At 40.1% G+C, this 18,911-nt stretch overlaps 1 protein-coding gene across 1 annotated transcript in view; it reads right to left on the bottom strand.

Moving 5' to 3' along the window:
- Positions 1–4,183: 4,183 nt before the first annotated feature.
- The window catches only part of KDM5B (lysine demethylase 5B), a 246,733-nt gene continuing 232,005 nt past the window's right edge, over positions 4,184–18,911 (bottom strand). Inside the window, 2 exon segments of the mRNA XM_030221829.1 lie at positions 4,184–4,774; positions 7,061–7,411. Coding sequence (XP_030077689.1) covers positions 4,637–4,774; positions 7,061–7,411 — 489 coding nt within the window. The 3' untranslated portion in view covers positions 4,184–4,636.

Raw genomic sequence — 18,911 nt, 5'->3', positions numbered from 1 at the left:
AGGTTCCGCGTTAGGAGTTACGGATCAAGAAAGGGATCTGGGTGTCGTCGTCGATGATACGCTGAAACCTTCTGCTCAGTGTGCTGCTGCGGCTAGGAAAGCGAATAGAATGTTGGGTGTTATTAGGAAGGGTATGGAGTCCAGGTGTGCGGATATTATAATGCCGTTGTATCGCTCCATGGTGCGACCGCACCTGGAGTATTGTGTTCAGTACTGGTCTCCGTATCTCAAAAAAGATATAGTAGAATTGGAAAAGGTACAGCGAAGGGCGACGAAAATGATAGTGGGGATGGGACGACTTTCCTACGAAGAGAGGCTGAGAAGGCTAGGGCTTTTCAGCTTGGAGAAGAGACGGCTGAGGGGAGATATGATAGAAGTGTATAAAATAATGAGTGGAATGGATCGGGTGGATGTGAAGCGACTGTTCACGCTATCCAAAAATACTAGGACTAGAGGGCATGAGTTGAAGCTACAGTGTGGTAAATTTAAAACGAATCGGAGAAAATTTTTCTTCACCCAACGTGTAATTAGACTCTGGAATTCGTTGCCGGAGAACGTGGTACGGGCGGTTAGCTTGACGGAGTTTAAAAAGGGGTTAGATAGATTCCTAAAGGACAAGTCCATAGACCGCTATTAAATGGACTTGGAAAAATTCCGCATTTTAGGTATAACTTGTCTGGAATGTTTTTACGTTTGGGGAGCGTGCCAGGTGCCCTTGACCTGGATTGGCCACTGTCGGTGACAGGATGCTGGGCTAGATGGACCTTTGGTCTTTCCCAGTATGGCACTACTTATGTACTTATGTACTTATGTACCCTAAAAGCTTGATTAACTCATTCAAATGGAAGCCAGTACCATAGTTTGACCACTTCCAACTGCATTTCACCACTGATAGCTGTATGTCAAGCTTAACCAGACACAAGTCATCCAAACTAATCTCCACCAGAGGTAAAATCAACGAGGCCATTTTCTGGTCTGAGCTAACAGATTCCTTCACTACCGCATCTCTTAAACATGGTTCAATCAAATCTCACTGGGACACCAAGGTGAAAGCCATACTAGACAAAATTGCTGCATTTACCACTAAAAAGGTCAGGACACCCAGAAATTTGCTATGGTTTACAGAGGAACTATCCATCCTAAAAAAGGAATGTCAACACATTAAAAAGCAATGGAGAAAGAACAAAAATACTACTGATAAATCCAAATAGAAGTCAGCCTTCTGATGCTACAAAAAGAAGGTAGCTGACTCAAAACACCAATACTACAGCAGCCTAACAGGTCAAGATGATCTTAACAAAAAAACTGTTCAACTTAGTTAAAACACTAGCTTCCACTAAAAAGGATGAACATTCACGGAGAGCATATCCCACCACCCAAGACCTAGCTGATCATTTTGCCAATAAGATCCTCTAAATTAGGTCTGATCTATCTAAAACTACACCAACAGAGGAAAATAGTCCAACCCATAGCTCAACCTTAATCACCGGAGATCCTACAACCCAAGGACTCAAAACTGACCAAAACTGGGAATCCTTTCAACCTCTAAGAGTTGAGGACATAAAATCAGTGCTGTTGAAATGCTCCCGAGTCAACTGCTCTCTAAATCAATGCCCAAAACACTTACTCAAATCCATCCCTATAGAAGCAGTAAACTGGCTACTCAGTAATGTCAATGAGCAGTTAAAGAATGGCTGTCTTCCTTCTGAGATGGGCAAAATTGTTCTTGCTCCACTACTGAAGGTATCTGGGCTACACATAAAATCACCTGCTAAGCATACCCCTTTTTACTTAAAGTTATTAGAAACCTACATCTTTTTGTATCTGGAAAATTTTTCTAATTTTACACTGGTCCCAATTTGGCTTCAGATCGTCACACAGTACACAAACATTGCTGCTAGTTCTAACTACATATGTCAAACATCTATGCAAAGGCAACCAAGTAATTCTTCTCCAATTCGATATATCAGCTGCCTTTGATGTGGTTGACCACACATTGCTACTCGCCTGGATCAGATAGGAACAGGGAATGTGTTCAAATTATTCAGCAAATTCCTTTCAAATCGAAGTTATTCTGTCAAGCAAAACAACCAACTTTCCAACTTCTGGTCTCCTAACTGCGCGGTCCTCCAGGGATCTCCCCTCTCATCTATCCTGTTCAATCTCTTTATGTCATCCCTTGCCTCAATACACCTGGGACTTAATGAACTACTGTTATCCTATGTGGATGATATCCTGCTTATCTTATCAGTGTCAGCATCAAACAGAGCCAACTCATTCTGTAGCAAATGATATGACTGCTATCAGCACCTGTGCCCTGACCAATAAACAAATTGAATGCACAAAATTCCAAGGTACTGTAGTTCCAAAATCAGGGAATTGAGGTCCCATCATCCATATCTTTGATTAGTGGTCAAATCTGAAACCAGAGTACTAGGGATTTGCTTGATTCTTCACTCACTTCCGCTGCCCACATTAACCAGCTATGGAAGAAAACGCTATTCGGATCATTCTTCAACCAAAACGCCTTCGCACTACTAGTCCAAATGTTAGTCCTACCTCACTCTAATTACTTTAACCTTCTATTTCTTGGTATTAAGTGCAAATATCAGAAAAAAAAAACTGCAAATCATACAGAACACAGGTGCTGGACTAATATACAGACTGTATTGATATACTAGTGTTTCAGCTCATCCAAACAAACTACACTGGCTTCTCCTAACAGAAAGACTCAGGTTCAAAGCTGCCTCTTTAGTTTTTCAAATCCTACAGGGCTTCACCTCTGAACTGCTGACGAAGACCACTATTCCCCATTCTTGGGAGTCAAAATATAGAATTCTCTACCTATTCCTATCAGAACAGAAAACAGCTTAACTTCAGGAAGAGGCTAAAAACCTCTTCCCAAAAACTGCTTCATAACAATCCATCATGACTTCTACCTTCTAGTATTATCCACTATCCTTTCCTTAATGTTTTTAGTCTCATGCATTAATCCAACGGTCTCTAATGTTTCTTATGCCTCACACTAACTCTATTTGCTTTTGTCTCACCTAGAATATAACTGCACTGAACCCTGGAAAAGGGATATTAGTGGTATACAAAAATTTATTTGAATTGAATGCACCACTGTTTAAATAGACTAATGTATAAAGGGGAGATGAAAATTATAAATATAAATTTACTTTGCAATGTTGTGTTTCTATGATTGTTACAAACAAACATATACAGAAAACTAAAAGAAAGGAGAGGGGTAGGTTATGAGATTACCGAGAGCTGAAGAGGGAAAGGTAAATTGATGTCTGCTTTCACTAGACTAGAGATCTCCAAACTGAGGCCAGACAGCGATGTTGACTTCCCCCAATGTATAGCAGTAGTGAAGACAGCAAAGGTGGCAGGGTTACCAGGCTCTGATAGCGCAAAAATAAAAAATGGTGGTATAGCGTAGCAACAAACTCAAATGCTAAGGAAGATCCTCTCCCTTCCATTGCTTTCAGTGATTTCAAATGGTCTGCATGGTACTTCTCTTGAAATGTTTTTGGTTTCTGCATTACACCACATAAAGCTTTGCTGATAAGTACTGACTTATTATTTACATTGCATACATTGCAGGTTTATCAGTGGTACAAAGCAATGCATCTCGACCCAAGCCATCAGGTTTTCAGCATATCCAAAATTAATATGCATTAGATGTGCAATCACTGGTATGCAAATCTCTCACATGCAAAATCATTGTGGATATCCTAAAAATCCAACTGGCTGGGTGTGCCTCAAGGATGGGGTTGAAAACCATTGGTATAAATGGACAGGATGGTTATCTAACAAGCAAGAAAAAAATATCTTTTTAATGTAACCAAGGGTTTATTCCACAATATAAACTGCAACATTTGATACAAGCTACCCCCTCAAAACAAAAAAAAGAGAAAAAAAAAAAAAAGAAAACCAAATACAGCTGTGGCATTTACTTTACAGAGAGCTCTGCCTGCTACATCACCAACCTATGAGTGAGTCTACAGCCTAAAACATTATTTTCTGTACAGGAACCCACGCTAATGCATCGACACTGTTCAGAATATGCTGCCAGCCACTGAAACCAGACACAGAGCACTTACCACTTGATAAATAAACCTAACCTACAAAAACAAAAAAATTCCCCAAAACAAAGTGAAAAATGGATTTATTTTTTCCAAAAAAGTTTTTTTTTTTTTTTTTAAAGACACTATTACTAAACAGAAGAATTCCTGACAAGAAAATTTTGCAGGAATTCTTGGTGCTGCCTTACTGAGGTGCTGGTAAAATCCCAGACTGAGGTATGAAGATTAACTCTGTACATCAAAAGGTGTATAATTTAATGTTTTCTAAAACCAGTAATCCTCCCAACCCCCAGCAAAGACGGGAGCATGTCAAATCTCACACCACCACAAACAGCTCTTAAGAAAAAAGTACAAAACATGTTCAAAAATTGTTTCTTTTTTTTTTTCTCACTGCTTGCTAAGTGTTCTGGAAAATGATCCCTCTTGAAGAGAGAAGTAGCACCATTTGCAACCTGGCTCCATGTACCAGTCTTGTGATTTCAGGGGGGGGGGGGGGGGGGGAACGGGGGGAATGTTCTCTGCGCAAGTCCTGACCAGGCGCACGATCATTTCCAGCTCCGTATGTCCCTTACGGCACAGTTGACACAGATGTAATCTTCCTTTTCGGCCATTTCTGGAGTAACTCCAACACAGACTTGATGAAACCACTGGTTGCAACTTCCATCACATTGGACCCAATACACCTACCATTCAGAAAGAGAAAAGTAATTTGTATATCATTCTTTAAAGTCATTTTGCAAAAATCAGATGCTTGTCCTCCAGGTGTGACTGGTTAACATTTGTATTGACTGCAATCACTATCATTTTCTCTTCTGTTACTGTTAGCACAGGCATCGTTTTGGGGTTGACATGGGGGAGGGGGGTTGATACTGCTCCTCCTCCTCTAGATTTTGCAGATACTAAAGTAAGCAGGCAAACTACAGTGATGCCTGTCATCCAAGAAAATGGTTTGTTCAACTCTGGCTTTGTTCATTCTAGTTATCTCAGAAAATCTGTTTAGCATCTAATATCTTCAGCAGGCAAAACACAACTTCAGTTTCACAAATATTATTGTTCAGTAACTTAGCAGGTAAAAACTGACAATTAAGTAGATAAGAACAAAATTTAAAAGCCACACTGAAGGGACATATATAACCTATATAAAAGTAATTCTTCTCTTAATGGGACTTACCTAATACAATCTACAGTTGGTGTGTTAACATATTTTGTCTCCTAGAGAGAACCGATCAACCTTGATTTGGTTAACTAACAGATAATGGCAGATAAACACCCAAACGCTCTCTCTAGTGTGTCCAGATACAGAGAAGGGCAAAGAAAATGATAAAGGGGATGGAGATGACTTCCCTACGAGGAAAGATTAAAGCGGCTAGGGCTCTTCAGCTTGGAGAAAAGACAGTTGAGGGAAGATAGAGGTCTATAAAATAATGAGTGGAGTGGAACAGGTAGACGTGAATCGATTGTTTAATCTTTCCAAAAATACTAGGACTAGGGGGCACGCAATGAAGTTACAAAGTAGAAAATTTAAAACAAATCAGAGAAAATATTTCTTCACTCAATGTGTAATTAAACTCTGGAACTCGTTGCCAGAGAATGTGGTAAAAGTTAGCTTAGCGGGGTTTTAAAAAAAGGTTTGGATAGCTTTCTAAAAAACAAAAAGTCCATAAGCCATTAAAGATGGACTTGACTCCACTGCTTATTTCTAGGATAAGCTCAAAAACAACAAAAATGACCCACTATAGAGGCAAACAAGTATCTGTGAAAATGAAGCACATTACCACTACAGGAAGAAAAAAGCCTCAAGGAACTCAAGACTTACTAGTCTAAAGAGCTACAAGTGATCAAAATGACCTATATAGCGATCAACATGATTAGTATTCTGCTTCAAAGAATCATAGAAAGCCACGCAAAAAACACCTCCCAATAACTTTGGATGTCAAACATCAATAAATCTTTCCAAAAACATAGTTCAAAAATCTTTTTGGAAAGATTTTGATGTTTGACATCCAAAGTTATTGGGAAGTGTTTTGTTGCATGGCTTTCTATGATTTTTTTTTAAGCAGAATACTAAACACAGGAAGGTTTTTTTAGTCAATGATGATGAATAGTTCATGTTGATCACTATATAGGTCATTTTGATCACATGTAGCCCTTTAGACTAGTAAGTCTTGAGTTCCTTGAGGCTTTTTCCTTCCTATAGTGGTAATGTGCTTCATTGTCACAGATACTTGTTTGCCTCTCTATAGTGGGTCATTTTTGTTGTTGTTGAGATTATTGCTCCAACTGATTTCACATCCACATTACTGACTTTCTAGTGTATTTCTAGGATAACCAGCATAAAATGTTTTGTACTGTTTTGGGATCTTGCCAATTACTTGTAACCTAGATTGGCCACTGTTGGAAACAGGATGCTGGGCTTGAAGGACCTTCAATCTGTCCCAGTATGGCAACACTTATGTACTTATAACCTCTTGACCACCACCCTTTATCTGTTCAAAGCACGACCAAAATCCATCACATCACTGGCATCCTTATGCTTTGTTTTGGAGCAGTGATGCAAGTGTGTTTTCTGCTCTGCGTAGGTTATTCACATGTTTTAAGGGAGAGATTATAAAACTCTCAAAAGGGCCAAATGTACTAAAAATTACCATTAAAAGTTATCAAGCTTGTAGCCCAAGCATTAATTACTTTTACCATGTATATAGTAATCTAATGACATCCATATAAAGCATGCTTCAAGAATGGTGGCTGGCCTTTCTACACAGTGCATTTATTTTAAATGCATTGGCCCAAAACTTGTTGTATTATGATTGTGTGACATTATGGCCGTATTATTCCCTAAATATTATTAATAATTGGGTACAAAGTTTTTCCAGTAGAAAGGCATGGACAAATGTATTACATACAAAGCAGAAGCTAATAATGGATAACAATGGCACAGTATACAATATTAATCAGCAAATCTCTCAGACCTCATCTCCTTCAGGTTGTAGACAGCTCTCAGCTGGACAAATTGCATCGTCTTCTTCAGAGTCCTCTGGATCAGAAAAGGACATATCTGAGGAAAGGGAGTGGCACTCCGTGGGGTACAGCACGTCTAAGCCTCGCTCTCGCTCACTGGAAGCCTGCACCTCTGTGTTTCTTTCTCCTACCAGCTTGCTACCATTGAAATCTTTTAAGGAATTCACTTTCATTTTCTTCTTTTTAGGGGTAGCCAACTTCCACACTCTTTGCTTTTTACAAAAGATCCCCTCCTCCTCATGGCGTCTTTTTTTTCTCTCTGAGCTGCCAGTCCCCTCTTTCTTACTGCTGAAGCAATCATTCTGTCAAATGAGAATAAATATGTAAGATTTAAGTAGAAATAATACATTACAGCTACCACATCACTAGGGAAACTACAGAAAGTTTACATAAAATTCATGTAATATTTTTCATGAAATAGACTTATTACTGACTGTGTTGGGGTACCAAATCAACAACACAACCACAGAACACTACCAGAAGAGGAGGAAACTATGACTGGTTTCTTGTGAGGTCAAAATTCTAGGGTAGCTATGACATTCCCTGATAAAAGTGAACAGAAATTCAACTTGTTCACTACATCCAGGTATGAAATTATTTTAATCATTCTCTGAGAAGGACAGGGTATTTCAACTACACATTTGCACAGTATCCTTCTTCTCAATGTGCTACTTCCATTTACTGCAACTGTTTCCTTATGACTGAGCCAAACTAGCATAATGGATCTCAACCCAGTAAGGTTTTCAGGATATCCACAATGATTATGCATGAGAGAGATTTGCATACCAAAGAGACAGTGTCTGCATATCTCAAAGATTATTCATTGTGGATATCCTGACAGGCTGTGTGTGCCCCAAGTAGTAGGTTGAGAACCACAGAATTAGCACTTGTCTACTGTCTACTGCCATGAATCTTTTGATGACATCATTAATTGTAAGTATTTTTATATACTTTGAAATTGATAATTAAAGAAAATTATAAAACAGTATATAAACTACAAGAAAAACAGGGAAGTCAAAGCTGATGAACTTGACAAATTAAATAATTTTTATGTGGAATATAGATGTAATAATAAATGTAACATATATGATCCACTTACAAATTTTCCAGTGGCTGCTGCAAACCACTATATCAGAGTTGGGAATATACATTAATGTCACCTGCCAGTTGAATCCAGTGGATTTAGGCTTTGTTCCATACACTTAACAGGTAAAGCTATGTACTGTGAGATGTTTTTTCATAGATACCAGGATTAAATCAGGCACACAAGGGGGGTGACATCAGACAGCACCAGAACTGAGACTCTCCCCTGGGCTCTGAACTAGTGTACAGTTCTGAGCATGTACTGGCCTTTTCAGGCACAGTGATCTCAGCTAGTTCATAGCTCAAGCAGTAATACAGCTGGGAGGTGGAAAGAATTAAGTGTCAGGTTACTTCTGCAGTCTAGGGAGACCACCTTCTACACATAACTTGCTTTCTCCTTTTAACTAGGAATAAGTGAAACCTGGCTAGATGAAAGTGTAGGTTTACCACTGGCTGAACTATGCCCAACAGGTTTTAACATCAACCAAGACCAGGAAGACAGGGTGAAGGGGTAGCAGTCTTGATTCGGGACACAAACGAACTGCGCAGAATATCCATCCCCCAGCTACATGGATCAGAATCTCTTTTAATCCAACTTGAAGAGGACCAATCTGGCTGCTCACGGTATACAGAGCACCTCGTAACAACACATTATCTGTGCAAGAACATCTAGACCTGATTACTCAAGTAAGCCTGAATGACCCTAGGCTGGTGATCATGGGAGACTTCAATCTACACATCAAAACCCCAGAAACCACCACAGCTGCCTTTCTGGACACGATGACAGCACTAGGATTTACACAGGTGATCAATTCTCCAACCCACGAAAAGGGTCACATATTAGACCTGGTGTTCTACAAAGGGGTGGATATCCCAGAATTCTGGAATAACAGTATTGAAATAACACCCCTATCACGGTCAGACCATTTTCTAATTAACTACCTGAAACAAATGGCACGTCCCAGAGTTTGGAAGGAGATCAGAGACAAAAAAAAAGCTGACCGCTGAGAATTTCTTAGAGGCCTTGGACTATCCACACGTAGATGAAAAGACAACAGTGTCAGAACAAGTTGACATCTGGAATACACACTTAGCCAAGACCTTAGAGAAAACAGCACCGCTAAAAAAGGTCTTATGCCCCACTCACAAACGCTCACCTTGGTTTTCTCCAGAACTTCGGATCCTTAAACATGAAGGACGAAAACTGGAAAGGAGATGGCGCAAATCTCACCTGGATGAAGACAGGCTAAACAGTTTTTGAGGTATCGTAGGGTCTGTTCAGATGATTATGAATTTCGGCACCAATCAAAAGATTTGACTGCTAGATTACTACGACGTGGATATCCTAAACAGGTCGTACATACAGCGTATAGAAGAGCGAAATATAATCATAGAGATTCACTTCTAACACCTAGAGTTATTCCAAAGGATGCAGATGAAGATGTTTTCACTTTTGTGACACAATATACTGCAAGTACACCTCAAGTAGTCAAAAGTATTAAGAAATATTGGCCTTTAATTCAATCACATTCCATCTTCAGAAAGTCTCGTGTACGAATTGCATATAACAGAGGGAGAAATCTGAAAGAATCCTTATGCCCAGCAGTGCTTTCCACCGAAGATTTTTTTCAGACCTCTAATGCCCATGGACACTTCAAATGTGGCAACTGTAATTTTTGTGACATTATGGATGAAACCGGGATTTTTGTTAATCCAGCTGACCATAAGACATATAAATTAACATCGTTGTCAACATGTACATCTGCGAATGTAATATACACCTTAAGATGCCCCTGCAATAAAATCTATGTAGGACAGACATCTCGGACACTAATCACACGTTTAATTGAACATAGAAGTGCGATACATACTGAAAAGATTGGTTCACCATTGGTTACACATTGTAAACAAAAAGCACATGAATTCAAAGACTTTAAATGTGTTATTTTGCAATGCATTCAGAGATCTCCATGAGGGGGAGATCTCCGCCGTCTGCTGCTACAATTTGAGCAGAGGTGGATTTATCGCTTGCAGTCTCTAGAACCTGTAGGGCTCAATTCAAAAGTTGAATGGTGCCATTTCTTTTAAAACTGTTGCAAATGGCAGTACACCTTTAAAGCTTCTAGTACTGCCATCAGATGATTGGCTGCTCCACGGCACAGCGTCTGACGTCACTGTGTATAAATCGGAGCCATTTTGGAGTAATCGCAATGCCGAATGCAGGAGACTACCGCTATAGCGGTTTTCATGTGAGTGGGCAAGTTTGTCAAAATTAGTTGAATACTGTTTGACTACCATAATGATGAATAATTAGAATGTCTTTCTCTTTTTTAGAAAATTAGCGCTATCTAAGCCCTGAAGCAGTTTTTTACGAAACGCTGGCCACGTTGGCTTGGAGCGCCTTAAGAAGAGTGTTTGAAGTCTTCTAGAGTTATAGATAAGTGTTTATTTCACACTTTGTTCCAATATTTTGTGAGGCAACAATTGAATGGAACCATTATATTTGTCATTATTGTGGTAGTACTAATTTGGAGGTTTTTTCAGAGCCAATGATGAACAGAGGATCAATTTAAGATCCGTTTTAGCTCTAATAGACAGCTATATTGTCCAGGAGCTCTGTGAGGCTCTTTTTCCTCCATTTTATAATCCCAGTATGACATACTGATTTTTTTGTATCATTCTAGTGCAAGGAAAGTGTAGTATTTTGATATATTTTTTGAGTCTTACTTTTCCATACCTTGTAAACTGCAGGAAGCACATGGCAAAGTACCGCCAAGCCTTAACAGCAACCAAAAAACAGTATTTCTCTCAATGCATTGCACAGGCTGCCAATTCAACCAAGCAGCTGTTCAGTATAGTAAACAGCCTACTGCAACCCCCCTCAAAAGAATCAGCCTGCCCTGTCTAAACTGAACTGCAATAATTTTAATTTTGCTTCATACTTTGCCAACAAAATTAAAAGTCTCCACCTGGATTTACAGGCAATTCCACCCAGTCCCCAACCAGTCAACCATGGGTGCACAAACTCGCCCCCTCCTAACAGAGACAGATGGCACACTTTTAACCTAATGACAGAGGAGAGCCTTGACAAAATCCTAAGAGACCTTCCACCAACTACCTGCTCATCAAAGATAGTGCAGCAGGCAAGTATGGGCCTTATAGAAGGTGCCACAAAAATTGTGAACACCTCTCTTTCTAATGGGCAACTACCAACAGCTTTAAAACGGGCAATGGGATTCGCCTCAATGTTAGTACTGCTAGATTTCTCAGCAGCTTTTGACACTGTGGATCATGATATCTTGCTAGCACAACTGACAGAAACAGGTATCAATGTAACAGTATTTGCCTGGTTCAGATCCTAGCTATCAGACAGGCAACAATCCATAATGTTTGGTAGCAACTCATCACCACCATGGACACTGACCTGCAGGGTACCACAAGGCTCGATACTGCCACCTATTCTGTTCAATATCTACCTCAAGCCACTAGCTGAGCTGATTCGGTCAATGGACACTCAGTTCTACATCTATGCGGATGAGGTGCAGCTACTCATACCCATTGAACCTGACTTACCTACAGCCTTGAACAAACTGATTACCTGTCTAACATCAATTCAAGCATAGGCTAAACACAACAAACTTTGCCTGAACCCAAGTAAAACCGAGCTTCTATGGGTCCCTAACACAAGTGGATACATACCTGTCATCAAAATCCCTTTTGGGAAGTATGAACTCCCCCCCTCAAATCACAAGTCAGGAACCTTGGAATACAGTTAGATTCAACACTTACTCTGATTCCCCAAATCCAAGCAATCTTCAAGAGCTACTTCTACTATTTGCGACAGTAATCCAGTCATGATGAGACAAGATTTGCCTTCTCAGTATATGGAGAGGCATCATAGCTGTCGCAAATAGTCGAAGCAGCTCTTGAAGGTTGCTTGGATTTGAGGAATCAGAGTAAGTGTTGAATCTACCTCTCTCCTTACATTGAGAAGGTAAATCTTATCCCAGTTGTACCTGCCATGGTAACATCAAGACTGGATTACTGCAATGCACTATACAATGACCTGCACCAGCTCCAGTTGATTCAGAATGCAGCAGCAAGACTCACAGAAGGTTGCAAGCCACGTGACCACATCACACCATTTTTGCAAAAACTTCATTGGCTACCAGTACAATACAGGGCTAAATCTCTACTTCAGGAAGCATGTAAAGGCTGGGCTCTTCAACCAGGCCTTCAATGGAAGAACTAACTAACTTGTTAGTCTCTCATACACACACACACACACAAGGAGTGACTTGGGCTGCACATACAGCAGTGGGACATGTTTATCCACTCCTACTCTGAAATAATATTTCACCATCTCTCTAACCTCATGTGCATCTTTCTTCAAATCAGTCACCTTACTTTCTAACCCATCTATATGTTACAACTTTGCCTTACCCTTCACTATCAATTATAATGTTCTATTATGTATTGGGTTGACATTGCAAATAGTATACCATGCCATACTTTGTATTGTTAGTTGAGTGTAGGAGTGGCCTAGTGGTTAGGGTGGTGGACTTTGGTCCTGGGGAACTGAGTTTGATTCCCACTTCAGGCACAGGTAGCTCCTTGTGACTCTGGGCAAGTCACTTAACCCTCCATTGCCCCATGTAAGCCGCATTGAGCCTGCCATGAGTGGGAAAGCGCGGGGTACAAATGTAACAAAAAAAATATGTTTACTGCTGTAACTGCCTATTGCTCATGTTTGATCTATTCTTACTGTACACCGCCTTCAGTGAATTCCTTCAAAAAGGCGGTAAATAAATCCTAATAAATAAACTAGCAGGATATAATCAGGCAGATAAGTAGGTGGATTCCCAAGATCAGGGTTGCTCCAGTTTGTAGATCACTTCTTATTATTGAGGTTCAACCTAGTCATATGACAAGAGAACCGAGTACATAAAGACTGCTCAGTACTGTTTGAATGTAATGTCTCTGACTAAAGACTGGTCAAGGCAGTAGCGTGGTAAAGATCAGCAATGTATACTTAAGAGCTATGAGAGCAGCACAGTGGTGGTTCTTTATTTGATAAGAGTTGGCTTTACTTTACACAACACTACCAGTCTGCTCATACTGAATGTAGGGCACTAGCCAATTAGCTAGATTATGCTTTTGTCACTAGATTTCCAAGCCTTGGAGTGGAAGATTAACAACTGCACACAGAATGACAATCTAGATAGTAAGCAAGAGTCCATTTGAAGTCCAGTGTGGAGTGCTTCTCAAAGTAATGCTATGAAAAAGTGTTCCACCTTTAGTAAAAACCTAGAATAAGTATGTAGGACTTCCTTGTGATGAAAAATATAAGCGTCAACTGTGGCCATAGGTTGAAGATCTGATTCTTCTACCTGAAATAAATCGCTACTAGAAAAAGTACTTTTCAAATTGGATGTTTGAGGGTTGACAATTACTCCATCTTAAATGGGAGTTTCATCTAATAGATGAAGAGGACAGGTGGTTTCTGAACTGATGCTTTGACACAAAGCAGCTGTTTTTGACTCTTGAAACAATGGAGTGGAGGAGTGGCCTAGTGGTTAGGGTGGTGGACTTTGGTCCTGGGGAACTGAGGAACTGAGTTCGATTCCTGGCACAGGCAGCTCCTTGTGATTCTGGGCAAGTCACTTAACCCTCCACTGCCCCATGTAAGCCGCATTGAGCCTGCCATGAGTGGGAAAGCGCGGGGTACAAATGTAACAATCAATCAATGGGATACTAGAAAGCCAGAGCTTGCTTTGTCAAGATATGGATAGGCTGAGCACACACTAAGATGAACTCTATAAAGAAGTGGTCTGCAGATCAGGCTGATAAAGATGGTAGTTGGACACATTAGTAAAGCACCAGATTGAAAATCACCTCCATTTAAAAGCATATATGCCTCATGAAAGATTTTCTTGCTGTCAAGATGTTCTAAATTGGAGGTGACAGCTGAGAAAGACACCTAAGCACTTCTGTTTCTATACAATTAGAGGTGAAGTTGCATACCTGTAACAGTGGTTCTCTATAGACAGCAGGGAAATGCAGCCATACTCCTAGGCTAATAGAGCCTTGGGTGCTGGAGTTCATATTCAGCTCTAAGTTAAAATATTTATTAGTAACATTAAACACGCACACATTATACATATATATATGTGTGTTTAATGTTACTAATAAACATATATAAGGATGGAGGGGGGGTGAGAAGGCTAGTGTCGCTGCATTTTCCTGCTATCTATAGAGAACATTCTGAAGTGAGTTCCTAGCTTACAGGCCAATCGAATTGTGTTTAATGTAGTGACCTGAAATATTAGAAAAAGGAAGAGGAAGATATGAGTTCAGCAGTTATGTGACGAGGTTGTGGAGAACTGTTTGTCCAAATGCTGCATCTTTTCCCTTCTTCCCTGTACCCTTTCCTACTCCCCTCCCTCCTTCCTTTTTCCCTGCTTCTCTCCCCTCTTCTTCCCTGCCTCACTATCTCTCCACTCCTTATTACCTACCTTAGTCTAATTATGTTTTATTGTTATATAATACTTTAAATCATTGTTAACTTCTTGATTTTGTTAACTTCATAATTTTATGATTTTGTTAACTTCATGATTTTGTTACTATGTAAGCCGCATAGAGCTTGCAAATGAGTGGGAATTGTGCGGGATACAAATGTAATAAATAAATAAGTGATCCGTCAAGCACTAAGTCGCAGTCTTACAGATATCTATATTGGATTGTCCCAGCTGATGTGGTCTTATGTATTCAGGTGGTTGATGACCTGCGACCGTATAGCATAGAGAAATAGTCAGAAATCCAATTTGATAAAGTTCATTTAGAAACTGGCATTCCAGGATTGTTGATCTGCAACCGTACAGTATAGAGAAATAGAAATCCAATTTGATAAAGTTTGTTTGGAAACTGGCATTCCAGGATTGTTTGATAGGAGATGAATAGTTGCAAAGATTTGTGTAAATCTCTTGTACAATGCAGATAACAGAGCAATGGATGCCTACAGTCCAAGGTACGTAGGGAATTACAGCTTTAGTTGAATACCGTGGGGGAAAAAAAGGAGGGAGGACTATTGACCAATTTAAGTGGAAAACCGAGACCATCTTAGAAAGAAAGCACATAATAGCACTATGTTGTGAAAGAATTGAATGTAAGGATGATAGTGGACTATTGCCTGTAGTTCACTTATACTTCTTGCTGAGATTATAGCTATTAGAAAGGCTGTTTTCCAAGAGATACTGCAAATAGATGGTCCATTAACTTAGTATGATATTAAAATCCTATGCTGGCAGGAGAGTTTTTACAGGTGACGTTATGTTCATAAGTCTCCTCATAAAACGGGAAACAAGATGGCGGGTAGCTAGATGGTGGTGGAAATGAGTTGAAATGTCTGCCAGATGGATTCAAACAGATAAAGTTTTAATGCCTACGTCTGAAAGGTAAAGCAAAGTCGCTTATCCCTCCATTACCTTCAAGTGCAAACTTAGATTGTGAGCCCTCCAGAGACAAGGAAATACCCAGTGTATCTGAATGTAACACCTTGAGCTACTGCTGAAAAAAGGTGTGAGCAAAATCCTTATTGTCGGATGACAAAAGAGTCTTTGTCTCGAGACTGTACCCGGATTGAGAAATGATGCAATTAGAAAATCATAGGTCTCCTTGTGGCTGGTTTCCTGGAAGCCGGAGAACTGTTTTTACAGATTCTGAAATAGGTAGAGAATCAACTAGATCCTGCTCAATCCCTAGGCTTTTAGAGATGCTCTTGGGGTTGGGAGTGCAAAGTTTGGCCATGGTTTTGTGTCAGAAGAGTTGGGTGATAGCCTAATGGAAATGACTGGGTCACTGATGGACTGAATAGTCAACACAACCAGATTTGTCGTGGCCAGTGTGGGGCAATGAGAATGAGTTGGACCATGTCCACATAGATCTTCTGTAGAACTTTGGAGATGGAAAGGCACAAAAGGGTCTTTGATTTGATGGAATGTTGAAGGCATCTGTAACCACTATCTGTGGACTGGGATAAAGAAAGCACACTGCGCAATGGAGAAGCGAAAAGGTCTATGATGTGGGTGCCCAAGAGATTGAAGAGTGACTGGACTATGTTGGAGTCTAAACAGCATTCATGAGGATTCAATTTGCGACAGTCTGTTTATTTGATTTTGTTGCTCTGGAATATATATCACTGGTATTATGATGTTTAATGAAAATGTAAGGTTCCAGATATTCAGTGCGTCTCTGCAAAGAGGAAGAGTCTGCACCTCCATATTTACTTATGTAGAACATGGTCTCCTGATTGTACTGATCAGGATGGTATGGGAGCAGATCCACTGTGAAACGGTTTATAGATCACTGATGATGGCCATGAGTTCTAGAAGAATTATATGAAGGAATCATTCTTGAGGATTCTGTAGACCTTGTGTTCGCCACTAAAGGAGGTGGGATCTGTCAGTGTTAATTGAGGTAATTGAATTTTGAAGGGGCATATTCAATGTTTGGACAATGCAGCCACTATTTCAGGAAAAAGGTCACAGTAGTGGTTAAATGTACTCTTTTTTAAGGACTACAGATGTTGATTCCAGTGTACCTTTAGGTGCCAGTGTAGATGGCACATACGCATTCTGGCTGGTGGAAGTACATGTACAGTCACCGCCATGAGGCTCAGAAGTTGAAGGTTGTGTGGTGAGGTGGAACACTTGTGAGAGATCGTCACAGCTATATGCTGAATAAATTGAGCTCTATTTGTTGGTATAAAAGCCTTTGCTGCAGCAGTATCTAGATGTGCACCAATGAATTGAAGGAATTTTCTAGGAATTAGAGTGCTTTTCCATACTGATCAGCTCTAGGTTCTGAAGGATATGTAAAGTGGCATTAACAGTCTGTGTTGCAGCAAACCAAGAAGCAGCTATAAGCCAGTCTTTTTGAAGGGTGGCTGCTTCTTCAGCTAGGCACTTTGTGAAGACTCTTGGTGCTAAGGAGAGGCTGAAGGGAAGAACTTTGTACTGGAAGTACCAGTGATGGAAGGTGAACCTCAGAAATTACCAACGAGTTTGATGAATTGGAATATGGGTGTAGGCATCCTTGATCGAGGCTGGCAAGCCAATTATTCTTGTTGTTAACTGTAAAATGATGGAAAGGGAGACCATTTAGAATTTTTCCTTTTTGACATATTAGTTGAGATTGTGAGATCTAGGATAGGTTGTAACCAGATTTTTTGGTAGTGAGGACAAAGCTTGAGTAGAATCCTTGATGTTAGAGAGGTGGTGGCACCTCTTAGACAGCATTTGCTTGTAGAAGCAAGATTTCTTCCCTCAGTATACCGACATGGTGCAAAGGAGGTGGTAGATTTTTTTTTAAAGACCCCAATGTAGAGCTTTGTTTATAAAATGTAACCTGCATTCTTGGGAAATTATTTGAAGTACTCAGTGAACTGTGGTAATGGCTTCCAATTTTTGGTAGAAGTGCTGGAGCCTTCCATACACAGAGAAAGAGTGTGAAAAGGCAGTAGTTTACTCAAATATCTGATATACCCTTTTGCCCAACTAAAGGGTAGCAGAGGTTTTAACTCATGAACTCTAACAGGATCCAGGGAAACATTCATTTTAAAACCTGAAAGAGCCCCATAATCCTTTAACATATGAATAATACAAGGCAATGAAAGCTCTGGTTCCGTCACCATTAACAAGATGTCATCAGCAAAGAGTGAAATCTTGAATTCCTCAGGTCCCATCCTAATACTTTTAACCTCCAGGGCAAGTCATATATGCACAAATAGGGCTCTACAGTAAGTGCAAAGAGGAGTGATAGCGGACACCCCTGCCTAGTCCCTTGACCCAGTGGAAAGACCTCAGAGTACCCTCCATTTACCCATACTCTGCATCGAAGGCACGGGTTAAAGGCGGAAATCAAAGCTTTAAAATTCAGACCAAAACCCATGGTTTCCAGACCCTCCATCATAAAGGGATAGTCAATGCGGTGGAAGGTCTTTTTGACATCTCTGGCTAATAGGACCATTTGTGTGAGCAAACCACTTTTAGTTGAATCACCTGACATTATGCCTCGTGAACTTCTGCGGTATGAAACCACATTGGTCTTCTCCTATAAGACCATGGATATATTCATTTAAATCGCTTCGCCAAAATGCTAGCCAACTATTTAACATCTAGGTTGAGGAAGGAACTCGGCCTATACAAACTACACAGCTTCAAAATCTTACCAGCTTGGCCAATACAGTAACTCCCACCTCTAACATGGAAGGAGGTAAAGTATCGCCATTCAGTACAGTGTTAAAAATCATAGACAAAATTCAAGCAAAAGTTCTATAAAATCTGGAGGTCAGGCCAGGAGACTTACCAGGCTTAAGATTTTTTTTTTTTCAAACAGCCACCTGAATCTCCTTGACCTGGATACACCATCCAATGTTTCTCTCCAAGATTTGTAAAGATAGGTAGATGGCCACTAACAGATACTGTCATCTCAAGTGGAGAGGCTTGGACCTCAGATGAATATAGGTGCTGATAAAATTTAAGAAAACTCTTCTCAACAGAGCCGGCTCACTGTGTTCCCTACCATAATCATCCTTGATAGGACATGAGATTGTAATTGCTGTGCTAATAATTTGCTGGCTTGATTGCCCTCCTCAAAATAAATTTGTCTCACCTTGTTCCTGTCATATACAACTTTCTCTGTCCAAAGTGTCTGCAGTGA

This window comes from Microcaecilia unicolor, chromosome 12 (assembly GCF_901765095.1).
Source record: "Microcaecilia unicolor chromosome 12, aMicUni1.1, whole genome shotgun sequence".
Classification (NCBI taxonomy): domain Eukaryota; kingdom Metazoa; phylum Chordata; class Amphibia; order Gymnophiona; family Siphonopidae; genus Microcaecilia; species Microcaecilia unicolor.
Note: the sequence above shows the minus strand (reverse complement) of the source record. Positions and strands in the feature narration are given on the sequence as shown.